The sequence below is a fragment of the Ctenocephalides felis genome, unplaced genomic scaffold (assembly GCF_003426905.1).
Source record: "Ctenocephalides felis isolate EL2017-DRISC unplaced genomic scaffold, ASM342690v1 CF-g0.4_SCAFFOLD_01886, whole genome shotgun sequence".
NCBI lineage: Eukaryota > Metazoa > Arthropoda > Insecta > Siphonaptera > Pulicidae > Ctenocephalides > Ctenocephalides felis.
Genome location: NW_020538040.1, coordinates 69,299,011 through 69,317,270, shown reverse-complemented (window position 1 = coordinate 69,317,270; position 18,260 = coordinate 69,299,011). Strand labels below are relative to the sequence as shown.

Below are 18,260 nucleotides of genomic sequence, written 5' to 3'. Positions count from 1 at the left end.
GATGTATTATTAGCAATAAAGAATAATAATGTGTCCAAAAATTCCATCATACGATCCCACTCAATTCAGTACTTTGATAAAAGTAGTTAGAAACTATTATAGGAAAGGAAATTACGTAACTACATTGAATGTTAGCCTGCAGGACATGATAAATGGTAAGTCAATTACTTGCAAACTTATTTTTGAAAGTTATTCTTGTATAGTATAAAATAATAATTGGTGATACACCTGAAATATGCAAGTATTCAATTACACTATCAGTTGAAATGCTAACAAGGCATTAATTAACATTAATTAATTATACATTGAATTAATTTTTATAATAATAAACTTATTGTATTTTACTTGAATGGATAACATATATTTTTAAATGTTTAATTTGAAATTTTTAAATGTGTAGCTGATGTACATGGTAGGTGGTGGTCTGTTGGATCGGCTTGGTCTGGAAGTGGTAAAAACAATACTCAGAACTCCGATAATACCAGTAGTAGTAATAATGCCTATAGTGAAAAGTTACTTGAACTAGCTAGAAAACAAGGGATGAATACTGAAATTAGAAAAAATATATTTTGTGCCATAATGAGCGGCGAGGTTAGTATTATACTATTACAATCATTCATTGTTTAATTCCAGTTAATTGTACCGTTTAAGAATATTACATTATTGAAAAACAATATCTTTTATTACAGGATTATTTAAATGCATTTGAAAAAGTATTACATTTAGGATTGAAAGGTTCTCAAGAACAGGAACTAGTTCATGTTCTTCTAAGTTGCTGTTTGCAAGAAAAGAAATACAATCCTTACTATTCTTTATTGGCACAAAAATTTTGTGATTTAGATAGGAAATACCGAGTAATTATATCAAATAAAGTATGTTTTTTTAGATTTGGACAAATAAACATATTCATATTATTTTTAGATATCATTTCAATACAGTTTATGGGATAAAATTAGAGATCTTAGCACATTAACAAACGATCAAATAAGTCACTTAGGAAAATTTATGATACATTTGCTGATTGAAAATGGACTCTCCTTGTGTGTTCTTAAGGTCTGTAAAAACAGATATATAAGATTTAAAGTTAAGAAATTTAAAGAATAATTCTAATATTTTTTATTCATTTTTTTTAGATAATAGATTTTAGTGAACTGCAAGCAAGAGAGTTAAGACTGATACGACAAATATTATTTGGAATTTTATTGAATCCATCAGAAGCTATTATTAAACACATATTTGAAAGGATTCTTAAATCACCTAAGCTGAAAATGTTTCGAGAAAGTTTGCGATTATTTCTACATCATTTTTTGGTAGCAGATAAGACATCTGGACGATTAGATGAAAAATCTAAAGAATTATTAAAGCAGAGAGCAAAAATGGTAGATCAGATACTAATCACAGGAGAATCTAGACTAGCATTTTGATACTATGTTTAAACAAAATGTACATATTTGTTAACATAACTCTAATAATTTTTAAATTTAATAAATAGTTATATTTACATATTATACTTTATACAATTGCACAACTAAGCTTCACACAGGTGTGTGAACTCTGTTTCTTATATTTCATATAATCATGCAAAAAATATGAGTTTACAGTTAACGGTTTAATAATACTTTATTCAATTGCTATGCTTTTTCACAAACACTCGTCCAATATAAATAGCGATGAGAAATCTATAAATTCATAATTCTCATTCAGACAATTTTAAATTTGTGGTAATAAATTAAACTTAAAAAATATTCCTCAATTAACATATTACTCAATTGAAGCTTGAAAAGCATGAGAATATTTTATGAATATCACATAGAATGAGTAAATTATATAAATATTATTTAAATTTATTTGTACAAAACACTAAAATAAATTGTCAACTGCTTAAGTAGAATAAACACCTTACAGAAAGCACCATGAATATGAAAGCATGACTTCAACAAACGTCTGATTTTAAAATGATTACTTAATGTTTTACACATTGCTATGTAAATACTTAAGTAATATACTCTAATTGGATTTGTCTCGAGTGGTCGAAGCGATTTCACAGTTAACTTTACATTTATTATGAATTTTACGAGTTTCATGTGTAATAATGAATGAACTTGACAGCTGCATAAAAATATAAGACGCCTCAATTGAAATAAAAATGATAATCTTTCATAAATATACGAATATATTATATTGTCATATTGCCTAGGATAATCAACATTATTAGACAATAATATTATGATTGTTGTCTGGGTTGTCTAGAAAACATAGCTAGTGTTGGCAGATGTGATGTTCATGGCTTGAGACATTTTGTTCTCGGGCTTGAAACGTCAAAATGTTAATCTTTCTTCGTGAATATCACGATCGTACACGTATTGTCCCGAACAGTTATTGATTTGAATTTTGACAGTCATTTAGAAACTGATACTACGAGTGTGTTTGTTGTTCGTGCAAATGTCACTGATAATATAAAATATTGTGCAAGAGTTATCAAACCAGAATTTATTTAAGCCAGTAACATCGATATCAGAATAAAATATGTCGGAAATACGAAAACGCAAAGGCGATGAAGAAATAATATCAGAATCGTCAGACCATGTAACTCATTGTTGCCTTAATTAGATTAACAGTGTTATATTTAATAACGTAATAATATTAAATACAGATAGATTCAGAAGAAGAAAGGACTCCTGATGAATTATATGTTAACAAATTATCGGCAGACTTGCCCCAGGGTACTGACAAGACACCAGAAGTTCTGGACAGTGCTCTGGCTGGTCTTTCTGCTAGGTATTTATTTTAGTATTTCATATACATATATTTATTTCCGCATAAGTAATATCCTGAATAGATAATCAATGTTATCATTGATAAGAGTTTCGTTGGTTCCAAATCAATTTGATAAGAATTGTGATATATATATATATATATATATATATATATATATATATGTATATATATTGAATTTTAATGTTTGCAGTCAATCCTTGATATCTCGCCAATATATATATGTATATATATATATATATATATATATAACTCGAAAATATATATATAGGTTATAAACATAAATCACACTTTCATATTGTATTATATTATTTGGTGTATTTTGTGATAAGAAACTAATGTTGATAAAGTTTCAGAAACTGTTGCGCTGTAGCAAATTTAATTTATTAAAGTCATATTTTATTGTAGATGGCGGAATTGGGTGATCAGAGGTATTTTCACATGGCTAATGATTGGAGGCTTTTGCTTGATAATTTATGGAGGACCATTAGCATTAATGGTCACTGTAAGTGAAATAGGCTTCTTTTTACTTCACCTAATTATACTGATTTAAACATTTTTGTAGACATTAATAGTTCAAGTGAAATGTTTTGAGGAGATTATAAATATTGGATACCTGGTCTACAGAATTCATGGTTTACCATGGTTTAGAAGCTTGTCTTGGTATTTCTTAATAACTTCAAATTACTTTTTCTATGGTGAAAATTTAGTTGATTATTTTGGAGTTTTAATCAGTAGAACAGTAAGTAATAAATATAAATAATGTGATATAGATTTAAGAGTCACTGTATGCCTAAATTATTATAAATAATGAAATTATAAATTTTGCAGGATTTTCTGCAGTTTTTAGTGAAGTATCACAGGTTTTTGTCATTTTGTTTATATTGCATTGGATTTGTATGGTTCGTTCTTTCTTTAGTGAAAAAGTATTATATGAAGCAATTCAGCTTATTCGCATGGACTCATGTTGCTTTATTGATAGTTGTTACACAATCTTATTTAATTATTCAGAATATATTTGAAGGTAAGAATAGTGTCATTAATTTTGTATTGGCAATTTATACTTAAGCATGTTATTCTCGGTTGATTTTTATTTTTCATCAATTTTATATAAAATTCTCAACTTTTTTTATCTGAGTGTATGTTTCAAAGCTCATTATGAAAAAAATTTGAACAAAAAATATGTTACTGTATATACCTGCATTGAAACATAGTATACATAAACATAGTAGTTGCACATGAAAAAATGATTTAGTTTAACAATATTGAAACTTATGAGGTTATAAATGATAATGTCGATTCAGTTTTTTCATGCATGTCATCAAAGCATAAACTTTGGTAAAGCATAAAACATTTTATTTTCTTGTATATTCACAATTGTTTAATACCCAGTAATATATCACTAAATAAATAAAAAAAATATAATATTGTTCAATTCTTTATGGAGTAGTATATAACTCATTATTTGTGCAAAATCAGCTCTATATAAATTTTTAATATTGAAACTAGCCACATCAATTGAACATTTACTCTGGTTTTATTTTATGAGTTATACATGATACAGTATTGGTTCATTGAAAAGATTTGATGTAGTTCTTGCTTATTGAAAAATCACATGCATATATATTTATACATGTACACATAGTTTTATTTTTTAGGTCTGATTTGGCTTATTGTGCCAGTATCAATGATTGTGTGTAATGACGTTATGGCATATGTTTTTGGATTCTTTTTTGGTAAAACTCCTTTGATCAAACTAAGTCCCAAGAAAACATGGGAAGGATTCATTGGTGGAGGTATTTCAACAGTGTTGTTTGGATTACTGGTGAGATTTTGAATGAAAAATAAAAAAAAATATTATGTAGAATCAAATTTTGATTAATTTTATTATTAAAGAACAATGTCTTATTTTTACATATTAGATGCTATTTTTGATTAAATTATTAAGTAACATATAATTTATCATGTTTTATGTAAATATGATTCACAACTTTTAACAACATATTTTTAGCTTTCCTATATTATGTGTCAATACACATATTTTGTGTGTCCAATCGAATATAGTGAAACTCTTGGAAGGATGTCAATGGAATGTGAACCCAGCCCAATATTTAGGCCACAAGAATATTCATTATCGTGGGTGAGTATTCTGAGAATTCTTAATACATCATTACATATGTATCAATTTAATGAGTTTTTTTTCCATAATATTACATATATTCAATTTGAAATTTGTTTTAGATGGGAATTAAAAGCAATATCAACATGTATCCATTTTTATTACATTCATTGTCAATGAGTGTATTTAGTTCAGTTATAGGACCATTTGGTGGCTTTTTTGCCTCTGGTTTTAAGAGAGCCTTTAAAATTAAGGTTTGTTTTTATTATATAATAATCATATAGCAAATTAATTAATTAATTAATTATATTTTATAGGATTTTGGGGATGTAATACCTGGGCACGGTGGAATCATGGACAGATTTGATTGTCAATTCTTAATGGCTACATTTGTGAATGTTTATATTTCAAGCTTTATTCGCACTGCTAGTCCACAAAAGCTTCTGGCACAGGTAAGTACATTTGTACACATTGCTATTGATATATCTCAATGTATTGCTTTATATTTGTTTATATATAATATGTTTATATATAATGTATTTATAAAGATAGTTTTTTATAATTAAATTAAATTTATAAAATGGGGTTTCTATTACTGTGTTTTACTAACTCTCATATTTACACATTGTTATTAAATATTTTCGGTAATTTTGTACTTCTTGGCATAGTTTGTTTTATCATATTTTTTGCTTTCATGTTAATATTATCAATTATATAAACATTTTTCTTCAATTATACGAATGTTTTTCAGTTGATGTATTTATACTTTATATACATAAATACTTTACGTACAACATTTTTAGTTTGGAATTGATTATTATTTATGATTATTTATGAAAATCTTAAATACTTAACAACGCTTCGAACTTTTTGATAAAATGTTGGTGTTTGTAAATCTTCGATAAACATTAGATATAGATGCAGTATTAACTTATCTATGTAACTTAAAAATAAAAAAAAAATTCATTGTAATCTTAGCATTGTACAGATTGTACAATTTTTTTTGTTATGAGTTCTAGATTTTTTTTCTAATTTTCATATTACAATATCTTACTATATGTATTTTTATACTACGAATTAATATTGTCGGTTTTATTCATTATTAGATTCTAATTAAATTGTAAGCATTTTTAAGTATTATTTTATAAGAATAGTATTGTTTATATGCTTAGTTTGTTTTCCACTGAATGAATGCTAGGACTTCAGTTGAAACATATTGATTTTACACAAACTTATATAAACTATCTATAAAAACTCTTTTTGATGTAACATTTAATATGCATATATTATATATTATATATATATATATATATATATATATATATATATATATATATAATATGTTCTAAGAAACTCACATATGCATGTAAGTAACAACACAACATTATTATAATTTTGGTTTTCAGGTATATAGTCTGAAGCCAGAACAACAGCTCCAACTTTTTTATAGTTTAAAGGATACACTCGAAAATCGTAATATATTGAACTTGAACTGATTTATTTAAAATATAATTAATATATTTTGTGCATAAATTTCTATATATATATATATATATATATACATGTATGTGTATACAATATACATATATAGTATATATGGATATGTATCTATATATGCATTCGTGCGTCAAATATGCATTTGTGTATGTGTTTGCGTATTTGTGTAGTGTGATACATGCATGGTGGTACATACTTTTGGTTGCATCATTTGATATAATAGCACTGATTTTCAAAATTTGTGCAAATAAAAAAAATATGAGGTTAATTTCGGTGGTAACTATTGAACGAGTTTGAAACTTGAAAATTGAAGGACCTCACTATCAATTTAATTTGAATAGTGATTGATAATTTTATTGATGAAAACTTAATTGCGTTATAATATACTTTATTGCATCATTATGCGGTGTTATTGCTATGTATGATTTTTACCTTACCTTTATGTTCTTTTACAATAAAAGATTCTAAAATTGCATTTCCAGCAGCCTGGTGGGTTTCTTATCAGATAGGTCGAAAGTAAACCAAGAGTATTTGAACCATGCAGTCACACATGTATATTTGTAGGTATATTTGAGTAAATGTATTGCTGTGTGTTATTGCATTTGTATTTAATGTTCAAAGAATCTAATTAGCTGTTGATAGGTTCACATTGTTTTATAGATTTATTTTAACTTATATATTTACTACTTTTATTTTTCTAGAGATACCTTTTATATATATTTTATTGAGAGTCTATATTAATTTAAGAAGAGAGTCACAATTTAGAATTTAAGAAAAGATTATTGTTATGGCAAAATATATATTTATAATTTTCTATAGAAAATTTGTTAATATTTTCAAATGATTCTTTGTCATATCTTTTATAATAAAAGACTGTAATGTACTGATTGTTGAGTTGGCAGTCATTAATTAAATTTTATTAAAAATCAATTTATATTTACATATTTTGTATAGGTAGACGTTTTATTTAATGTTTCACTTTTATTCAACAAATTTGGATCAAAGAATTATTTTTTTGTAATATTTATTATTATTTATTTACTTAATATATTCGTGTTCAATTTTAACTGATTTTGAATTGAGTCTTTCTTCTTACATTTATCATGTGTTATGTAGGAGCTATCAATCTTTTTATAAACTATAGGAAGGAATACTATTGTATTGTTTAATGCATTTGTTTTAAAAACAAAATGTATGTGAACGTAATGTCTGCGAAGAGTATGTGCAATTTTCAATTTGATTTTTTGTACTATTCATTTTGTTTTATTAATGATAGATTACATTTAAACATAAATAAAAATGATAGAACATAGTCAGGAATGAGACTCGTTAGATTTTGATTCAATAAAAGAAGCATTATATTAGTTAATATTACAATATTATATTGTTTATATAATTTTGTTTGATTTTTGAAACTTTGAATGCTATTTTAGTTGTGTTAAGCCTCACACTTGCCGTTGATTTAGGAGTTGATACCATCAAGAAATGTTTGAAATTTTTACAACATTCCTTTTAATTGGTGATGGTTTTGAATATTGTAATTGATAAAACGGTCTATGCTGTGAATTATGCATTTGTGTTAATTAAAATTTAGTTAGTATGGGAAATTTATAGTACTTATATGCAGGGTATATTTTGTCAGAGGGTAAGTGGAAACTTTTTCGTGAGGTAGTACTCCTACTTGTAGCTTTTAGTATAAGAGATGTGGTATGTGAATATAATTTAGTTTGAGTAAATGCTGTGTGCGGAATATATAGCGAATGGTATACAGTAGAAACTCGATTAACTGGGCTAATTGCTGTCGATAGGCATTCGGATAATCGAAAATCCGGATAATCGGATGATAAAGAATAATGTTAAGTGTTTATTAAAAACAGCAAATACATAAATATCAACGAAAATCAATGTTTATTAAGAAATTATCACTTACTTATGTATGTACACTATAGGGTGGTCCTTAATATGGACATTTTCGAATTTCCTTGCTCCCAGGGGCTCAAATGGTTCCAAATTGATAAAACAAATCTCTATAAGTTTTAGCTCTTAATATTGTATTCTAGATAGTGCGCAATTCAATCAAAGTTTTGTATAGAAATAGCATGGGAAAATTTTCAAAAATTTTAAAAATGTTTTTTAGATATAACTTAGCGAGCAAATGAATGAGTTTTATTAAAAATTCGACACTTTACAAAACAAATTATAAATAACCTGTTTTGCAGAGCATCGAATTTTCAATAAAAGGTGACACGAATTGTCACTTTTAATTCATTTGTCGCTAAGTTATACTTAAAAAACATTTTTTAAATTTTCTAAATTTTTTCCATGCTATTTCCGTACGAAGCTTTGATTGAATTGCGCACTATCTAAAAGTAAATATTAAGAGCTAAAACTTTTAGAGATTTTTTTTTATCAATTTGGAAGTATTTAAGCCTCTGAGAGCAATATAACTCGAAAAGTCCAGATTAGGGATCACCCTAATGTACACACATATTTTCTCAGATTACATTACATAATACTAAACTGGAATATTAATCATTGAATAAAATTTGTAGTTACTTATTTACGAATAATTTGTTACAATATGTATTTGGTAATCATGAAATAAGTAGGTAATAAGTTCAATTTGGTTTACAATATTTGGTAATGTAAGCAACCTTTTCATTGCTCGCGGTCGGTCGTCCGGATAATCGCAAATCCGTATAATTGAGGTCCGGTAACCAAGTTTCTACTGTATATATATATATATATATATATATATATATATATATATATATATATATATATATCATTGTGATTAGTTAAGGTTGAAACTTTCGTTTTGGGACATTATTTTTATGTGTAAATATGATGCATGGTTAATAGTCAAAAAAAAAATTACAAATAAAAATGGTATTTTGAATGGGTATGAAATTCATTCAAATTCTGACACTGGTAAGATGTCAATTTCAGAAAGTTCAACTAAATATTTTATAAAAGATGAATATAATTTAAATATAAAATTTCATTGGCTAGTTATAAATTACGTATTATATTATTACATATGTTAAGAGTGAATATTTATAAAAAGTGAAAGTCATATAAATATTTGTATATAACGTCTCACAAAAATAGATTTCTGACATTTTTATGAAACATAATCCTGGAATAGTTTTGTAAATTTGAATAATTAAACATATTGGTTGAACTGAATTATTAATCGAATAATAAATATTGCCGTATTGTTTTTTTTTATTAATAAACAATTTATATATGGCATTAATGCATACATGTTCAATGCAATTGATTCACAATGAAGTGAATTAATATATATATATACAGAATATTGTGTTTTTATATAGTTTAATCTTAAATAGTGAATACAATAGATAATGTATGAAAATTCTTCCATTTTTTTAATTAGTTATGTCTACTAATAAAATAAAACTGAAGTTAATTTAGTTGCTAAATAGTGCAATATTCATAACTTTTTTGCAATAGAATAAAATTGATGTTGAATGTTTTCACTTTGATTTTAATCATATTGTGTAAAATGATTAATTGTATAGCTTAGTGTAGTAAAAGTTAGAGTATAAATTTCATTAAAATTCTGTTACTGTTACTAATTAGTAACGCAGTTAACAGACTAAGTACAGACGTTATTATTTATTTTATTTAACTTCTTTGATTTTATTGAAATTACATTTAATATGATACAATAATTGTAGAAAATATATGTGAACAATCAATTTTAAGTCATCTTCGAACGAAAATTGTAAACAGTAAGTTTTAAAGTGTTTTACTCCATCACACTACCGAAATTATCATATTGCAAAAAATAAAGAAATGCTTTGGATTCGAATTGCGAAAGCCTCATTCATCTCTGATTCTATCACAGATTTTGGTGAAACTTTACATAAATAAAGCCGTATTATATAAAATTAGACTAATATAAATTGTTGGCCATCGTATTTTTTATAAAATAATATTATTCAGTTTTATTTTCGTATGCAATGAACTTTATAAATTAAAATATTTTGAAATAGTGGTCAGGTCTATATGAATAACTTAAATTGCATTTAATAAATTATGTTGAAATATTTTAATATTGATATATGTTTGTGGTTATTAGTGTTAATCAAAACTTAAACATTAAATCTGTTAAACTAACACTGTTTAATTAAAAGTTAAATTTGGACTATATGACCTAATTCAAAAGGTTTGTGTGATATCAATTATTAAATATTAAATAGTAGCTTTACTTAAAAATTTGACCAATTGAAATACTTACAAAATATGTACAGCTATGAATGCATTATTTTTAATCGGTTTGTTTATTTGTTTGAACTAGCTTTAAAATTGAAACAACTTTGTCACTACCAAAATTTAGTTGTATATGTAAATGTCGGGGACTGGCAATAAAAACCGTTGTCTGTAATTGCCGATTTGATGACTAATTAGTCGTTTTGCAAAAAAATATATTTTTTTCAAATAAAATATCTTTGAAATGTAGTAAAATTAAGTTAAATATTTAAATAGATGTGAATCTAAGAATATTGTTATATATAGGAAATATGTAAAACCCTGTTGATTTCAATATATTGTAAAATTGAAAATTGAAATATATCTCATAAACACGAGTACATATTAGTAATATCGTCATTTTATTAGCAAACCTCTCATCTTTTACGGTATAGTACCAAAGTGAAGAAGGAGCTTTAGGCGACTACATTACGCTTCAGGAAGCCTCGCAAAGTTTTTATTTTTCTTTAAATCATTGTATTATTATCTATCACCATTTGATTAGCAATAAATCTAATTTACTCGTCTTAAGTTTACTTTAAGTCTTTTTCGGGGACTGATATCGACACTAATCATACTCAGCTGTCGACCGATATAGAAACGAAACTAAAAAAATTTTTTAAAACAAAAGGTATAGCTACAATCTTAAAAAAAATGTAATGGTAATCATGAATCTGAAAGTAAAGATAAATATGGAATCTAAATTTTGGTAAATGTAGGATAAAGACGTTATCGTAGAAAAATATCAGAAAAAGATAAAAAGAATATTTTTTCAAGTGTGGGAAGACACATTAGGCAATAATGTATAATGAAGCATCACAAAGAAAAAAGAAAAATTTTAATGTTATAGGTTATAAAAGAGATGGTTAAGAAATTACTTAATATTCAATAACGCTTTGTTAAATAAAAAGTCAATAAATAAAAAAGGTCTGAAAGTGTATATTTAACTAAATAAACGTACGAGTATAACGTATGCAATCTTTTATTTTTTAGTACTTACTACTAGTATAGGGTGTTCCATAGCCGTTTAGATTAACGCGCGGCCCCGTGTGGGAGGGTCCCGAGTTCAAGCTTCCGCTTATGCACTGCGATATGAAATGGCAATGAGAAATCTCTCACACTATTCTTCCCTGAATGGAGTTGGATATTCCCTAGCGCAGTACTATCCATTACTACTCAATATATTGCAATGAAATGTATAATATTCAAACATACTTTTCAATTTCTTTTAACAGAGAAATTGCAATAATTAATAGAATGGAGCAATAATAAATTTTATACGGTTCTTTAATATACCACAAATGTAGTCCTTCTAGATAAAAATGAATATTATTTGTATCAAACTTTTTCATAATGTTGGGTTGCTAGTCATATCACACCTAACAATAAGTATAAATATATATTGGGCATTCAGTAATTTTGGTGACATATGTGTAAATATAAGACTTTAAAATGCTACCTAGTGGTAGTAAGTTTTTTAGGTTTGAAATTGATGAGATAAAATTACAGAACAGTAATAATAACTTAATTTACGTTATATGTTATTTGCTAAAACTAGAGGGTTAATTTTTTTTTAGTCTTCTGAGTATAAAGTATAAATATTATTAACTCTTTCGACTCGGATGCCGCCGTTTCAGGACATTCTGAATCGAATGAGACCAAATTTGGAAACAGTATGTGTGTGTGTGAGTGCGTGTGCATGAACAATTTTTTTGCCGTAAATCGGCGTTTTCTCAAAAACGGCTGGACCGATTTCTAATATTTAAAAGCCATTCGATGCATCTCGATGAGGACTAGCGTTTATCAATTTTGCGCGACGATCAGCCAAGCCGTTTCTTTGTAAATAGCAGAAAAGCGAGAAAATTTTCGTCCACGTTTTAGCCCGCAATTCTGAATCGATTTTAAAAATTTCTAACCGAAAGATTTTGGTTGGGAATCCTGCTGATTAGTTTTTGGTAAAGATTCGCTGGCACAATTTCTTGTAATTAACTGCTGAATTTTTTTTTCGATTTTTATGATTTTTTTGCGATAGATATAATGGTCTTTTAGATCATACTAAAATTTTACGGCCATTCACAAGTCGTTTAACTTTGGAAATTCGTCAAAGTTTAAAAAAGTCGGGTTTTGTTGGGGTTTATCAAAATTAGACCTTTAATCAACGTTTTCTCTAAAACGCCTGAACCGATTTAAAACATTTAAAAGCCATTTTATGTATCTCGATGAAGATATCATTTTTCAGTTTTGTGCGACGATCGGCCGAGCCGTTTTTTTGTAATTTGCATAAAGTTGTAGCACCTTTCGCTCACGTTTTAGCGAAAAATTCTAAATCAATTTTAAAAATTAAAAAACTATTCGAAAAATATTATTTGGGAGTCATGCTGGTTAGTTTTAGACAAAGATCGACCGAGCCGTTACTTCGTAATTAACTGTTAAAATTTTTTGATGAAACTTTTCATGTTGATAGATAACATGCTCTTGGACAATATACTAAAATTGTACGTTTCTAGGGCAATTAGTTTAATTTTAAAAATTCATCAAAATTTGAAAAAATATTTGTGTCTAAAGTTGCTTTTGTGATGTGATGAGTCAAACACTATCAATTCATTAAAATTTAAAGTTAAAATAATAAGCTTCAATTTTAGGACATACAAGCACTTGTCTGTGCAGTATAATTTATATAATTACAGATAATTTAAATGTGTTTGAGAAAATTCTATTGAAAATCGCAATATTTAGATTTACCGATAACTTTATTTTCGTAATAAATATTTGAAAATTTTATCTAAATATCTAAATTTCAATTTTGATTGATTAAGTCAATTATTACACATTTCGGGAAGTTCATGCAACTTGCCTTAAGGCTAAATGCCACTTTCAACTAGTTAATTTTAAATCTTACAGAACTTTACATTTGCAAAAAATTGGTTTTGTGTTCTTTTATGTTTATATGAAGAACGAATGTCTATACCTTCCCTTTGATTTAAAATAGGAGTCATCCAATTAATCCACTTCCGCGTGCGACTGAAAGTCTCTTTACTATGTGCGCAATAATAGAAGTATTCATATAACTTTAAAAATTTTGTTAAAATTGAACCGTTTATAAAAATATTAAACTGATTTATTGAATATTTTAGCAACTGTTTATTTTGTAAATCAATGAAAAAGAAAATAATTTAGTGAATTTTATGAACTGTTTAAAAGAATTCGAAGTAGTGAAATTTTTAGATACAATGTTTTCATTAACTTTTCTTACAGGCGATAATTAACCAATAAAATAAAATAATTTACAATTAATCAAATTATATTAATAAATAAACCTACTGAAATACTCGAAGAGGCTTCAACTAGGTAGCTAAGTCTTATTAAATGTAAGAAAAATAATCTCTAATGAATTTATATACCTTATTCTCCAGCTTATTAACTTCCAGTATAAACAGTTTATGTTTTTGCCAGAAAATCTGATTTGTGTTGTTATTGATCGAAATTATTTATCGACTTATTCAATAACAATTGAGATGTATGAAGTTTTAAAATTATTGCGATAAAATTTTGAAATTTTGACACGTTCCATTATTCGAATCTTTGGGGATTCTTTATAATTAAACCGCTTTCCATGGGTACATTATTTTTAAGGATATTCATTAAAACCACGAAATCAATCATCATATAAAATCAATCGCCAAAAAACAATTAATGAGAACAAACGGCTAGGACGATTTTTACAAAAAATTAATCAAGATGATTTCCTGCTGTTATCTTTCGAACGGTTTTTAAACTCATCAATAGCCATGATTTTTTTTTCATATTACGTAGATAGGTAAAATAATCAGAATGTTTACCAAAAATGTAAATAAAATTAAGATATTTTTGCAAAAGAACTTGTAAATGCGAATGGTTTCACAAAAACAAATCTTAAATTTATCTATATTTTTGTTAAACAAATCTCATTATTTTACCTGTCTCCATAAATTGAGAAAAAATTATAGCTATTGACAATATATAAATGTTAGTGTTAACTTATGTTCCTTGTACACATCTATTGATGTAAGATGAATTCCAATATCGTCGATAATAGTAGTTTGGGAATTAAATATTAATTCATAAATAATTTAAATATATATATATATATATATATATATATATATATATATATATTATAAAGATAAAGTGGATAGACAAGATAACAAATGAAGAAGACCTGAGAAGAGTGGGCGAAAAAAGAAGTCTATTTAGCACGATCTTAAGAAGAAAAGGAAACTGGATCGGACCCAGTCTTCCAAAATAGTGTCTCATACACGACGTAGTCGAAGGTAAAATAGATGAACTGAAAGAATGCAGATGATTGATTACTGACGTGAGAAGAGAAAATACAGGGAACTGAAAGCCGAAGCGCAGGATCAAGAAACATGGAAACAGAAGTTTGTAAAGGAAAATGCATAAAAGTGCATAAAAAGTGTTTGATGGAAAACAAGGAAAGGAAAGGGAATCATCAAGTGTAAGTAGACACTCGCAATACAATTTCCAAACTAACAACATGTTCGTTTGGAATAAGCTTTTTTATAATAAAATATATCATTTATTTTAATTTTACAATTTTTTTAAAATTCTTCATAACTCGACGTTTCATCAATTTTTTATTTCACATTTATTTATTTTTTCGTGCAATTTTGTTTTTTGTGTTGTTTTTCAAAATTTATTTGTATGCACTGAAGATGGGTCAAATCAAGACCCGAAACGTATGTTCTTTAAATAAAAACATTTTTCAACAAAACTGTTTTTTAATTACTGGATGGATGCCCAAGAAACAATTTTATTATATTATTTCACCATCTGAAGAAAAACCTCTCGCTTTATATATATATATATATATATATATATGTTTAATTTGAGTTCAATAATCGGGCGTAACATCAATAAAAATAGTATGAGTTTTTTTTTTTTAAATTTATTTATTTAAAATCCATACGTTTCGGCTAGCATCTTAGCCATCATTCAGTGGTAATCAAGTTAACTATAAAAATTGAAACTAAATAAATTATATGAAAGGAAATTTTGTGGAAAAACAATAATAATAATAATAGTAATAAAACACTTACAATTTTGTATCCTAATATAGCATATGAAACCATTATTAATCCATGGTATGAGTATGTGCACATTGATAAGATATATATTTTTTAACACAAACATCACAAATGGTAAAAACACACTAATAATCATGATAACTTAACAAGTTGTCGAAACTATGTATTTACTCTTTGGAGTTTAGGATAGAAATGTCACATTTTTCTCAAAGCAGTTTTTAGCATGTGTTGATATTTTTTGGAAAATTTAAAAGGCGATGGGATTTTGTTATTTTTTAAGGAATTTTGACACGCTATTAAGAAACCACGTGTTCGTTTCGATAAGGGCCGTATTGTCATTGCGTTTATTTATGACTCTGTCGTTATGTAATTGTAAAAACAACCCCTCAGCGAATCTTCTTTTAATTGTATTCTCTTCAAAATGTAAAATTTTAGGGTTAAAAAATCGATATTATGATTTAAATTTTTAATATGCTCAGTTAACATTGTTTTAAATTGCTTAGGATTTTTTGAATTATTTTTGTGTTGATTAAGGCGTTTACTCAGGTTTTGGCTAGTTTCTCCAATATAAAAGAGTTCGCAATTAGAGCAATTAATTTGATATACTAAATTCCTGAGGCGGTCAAAATTGAACTTAGATTTCATTTGTGTAAAAATTGAACTAAGGGTTGCATCACAATTACATACCAACAGAATGCCACATTGTTGAAATAGTTTTTTCCACGAGAAATATAAATCTTTTACGTACGGTAGGCAAATGACACCAGTATATGATTCTAAGTCTAAGCGGTTTTTATGGTCTGTGAGGTCTTTTTGTTTGTTAAAATGTAACTGCGTCTGTTATTTATGACCGAGTTGATTATGTTCGTAGGATATGAGTTGTTTTTCAGTGTGTTTATAACCAGGTCAATGTTCGTGTCCCAGAAGTTTTTGTCAGATAGTAATATGGCGTGGTCTGTTAAATTTATTATTGTCGCAATTTTCATTTTAAGAGGGTGGTATGAGTGGTAATTTATGTATCGTCCGGAGCTAGTTGGTTTCTGGTACCAGTTAGTAATTAGTCGGTGGTCATTTGTACGTATGAGTCTGATGTCTAGAAAGCTAATCGAATTCATTGTCTCTAATTCTACGGTAAACTGTAGTTTTTTATTAAAATTGTTAAAATTATCAGTAAATATGTTAATGTCTTCTCCGGAATACAAGTAATGATATCGTCTACATGACAAATTACCACTCATACCACCCTCTTAAAATGAAAATTGCGACAATAATAAATTTAACAGACCACGCCATATTACTATCTGACAAAAACTTCTGGGACACGAACATTGACCTGGTTATAAACACACTGAAAAACAACTCATATCCTACGAACATAATCAACTCGGTCATAAATAACAGACGCAGTTACATTTTTAACAAACAAAAGACCTCACAGACCATAAAAACCGCTTAGACTTAGAATCATATACTGGTGTCATTTGCCTACCGTACGTAAAAGATTTATATTTCTCGTGGAAAAACTATTTCACAATGTGGCATTCTGTTGGTATGTAATTGTGATGCAACCCTTAGTTCAATTTTTACACAAATGAAATCTAAGTTCAATTTTGACCGCCTCAGGAATTTAGTATATCAAATTAATTGCTCTAATTGCGAACTCTTTTATATTGGAGAAACTAGCCAAAACCTGAGTTAATAATCAACACAAAAATAATTCAAAAAATCCTAAGCAATTTAAAACAATGTTAACTGAGCATATTAAAAATTTAAATCATAATATCGATTTTTTTAACCCTAAAATTTTACATTTTGAAGAGAATACAATTAAAAGAAGATTCGCTGAGGGGTTGTTTTACAATTACATAACGACAGAGTCAAAAAAAACGCAATGACAATACGTAATCGGACAATACGCCCTTATCGAAACACGTGGTTTCTTAATAGCGTGTCAAAATTCCTTAAAAAATAACAAAATCCCATCGCCTTTTAAATTTTCCAAAAAATATCACCATGCTAAAAACTGCTTTGAGAAAAAGTGACATTTCTATCCTAAACTCCAAAGAGTAAATACATAGTTTCGACAACTTGTTAAGTTATCATGATTATTAGTGTGTTTTTACCATTTGTGATGTTTGTGTTAAAAAATTATATCTTATCAATGTGCACATACTCATACCATGGATTAATAATGGTTTCATATGCTATTTAGGATACAAAATTGTAAGTGTTTTATTACTATTATTATTATTATTGTTTTTCCACAAAATTTCCTTTCATATAATTTATTTAGTTTCAATTTTATAGTTAACTTGATTACCACTGAATGATGGCTAAGATGCTAGCCGAAACGTATGGATTTTAAATAAATAAATTTTTAAAAAAAAACTCATACTATTTTTATTGATGTTACCCGATATTAAACTCAAATTAAACATATATATCAACATCAAATTCAAGACTATTCAAAAATATATATTATATATAATATATATATATATATATAT

At 26.8% G+C, this 18,260-nt stretch overlaps 2 protein-coding genes across 2 annotated transcripts; both read left to right on the top strand.

Moving 5' to 3' along the window:
• Nucleotides 1-6: 6 nt before the first annotated feature.
• On the top strand, nucleotides 7-1,424 carry LOC113378266 (nucleolar MIF4G domain-containing protein 1 homolog; the record flags this gene model as incomplete). The annotated part of the gene is given in 6 exon segments (XM_026618794.1): nucleotides 7-36; nucleotides 38-155; nucleotides 401-591; nucleotides 690-854; nucleotides 922-1,053; nucleotides 1,134-1,424. Coding segments are annotated over 6 exon segments (927 nt in total), but the record flags the coding sequence as incomplete, so codon positions are not given.
• Nucleotides 1,425-2,371: 947 nt separating this feature from the next.
• Nucleotides 2,372-6,390, top strand: LOC113377460 (phosphatidate cytidylyltransferase, photoreceptor-specific-like). The gene is made up of 10 exons (XM_026617789.1): nucleotides 2,372-2,586; nucleotides 2,654-2,778; nucleotides 3,184-3,280; nucleotides 3,341-3,517; nucleotides 3,607-3,799; nucleotides 4,434-4,600; nucleotides 4,787-4,915; nucleotides 5,017-5,148; nucleotides 5,212-5,346; nucleotides 6,301-6,390. Exons 1-10 carry the CDS (start codon nucleotides 2,527-2,529, stop codon nucleotides 6,388-6,390), a joined length of 1,305 nt encoding a protein of 434 aa, XP_026473574.1. The 5' UTR covers nucleotides 2,372-2,526.
• The last annotated feature ends 11,870 nt before the right edge of the window (nucleotides 6,391-18,260 follow it).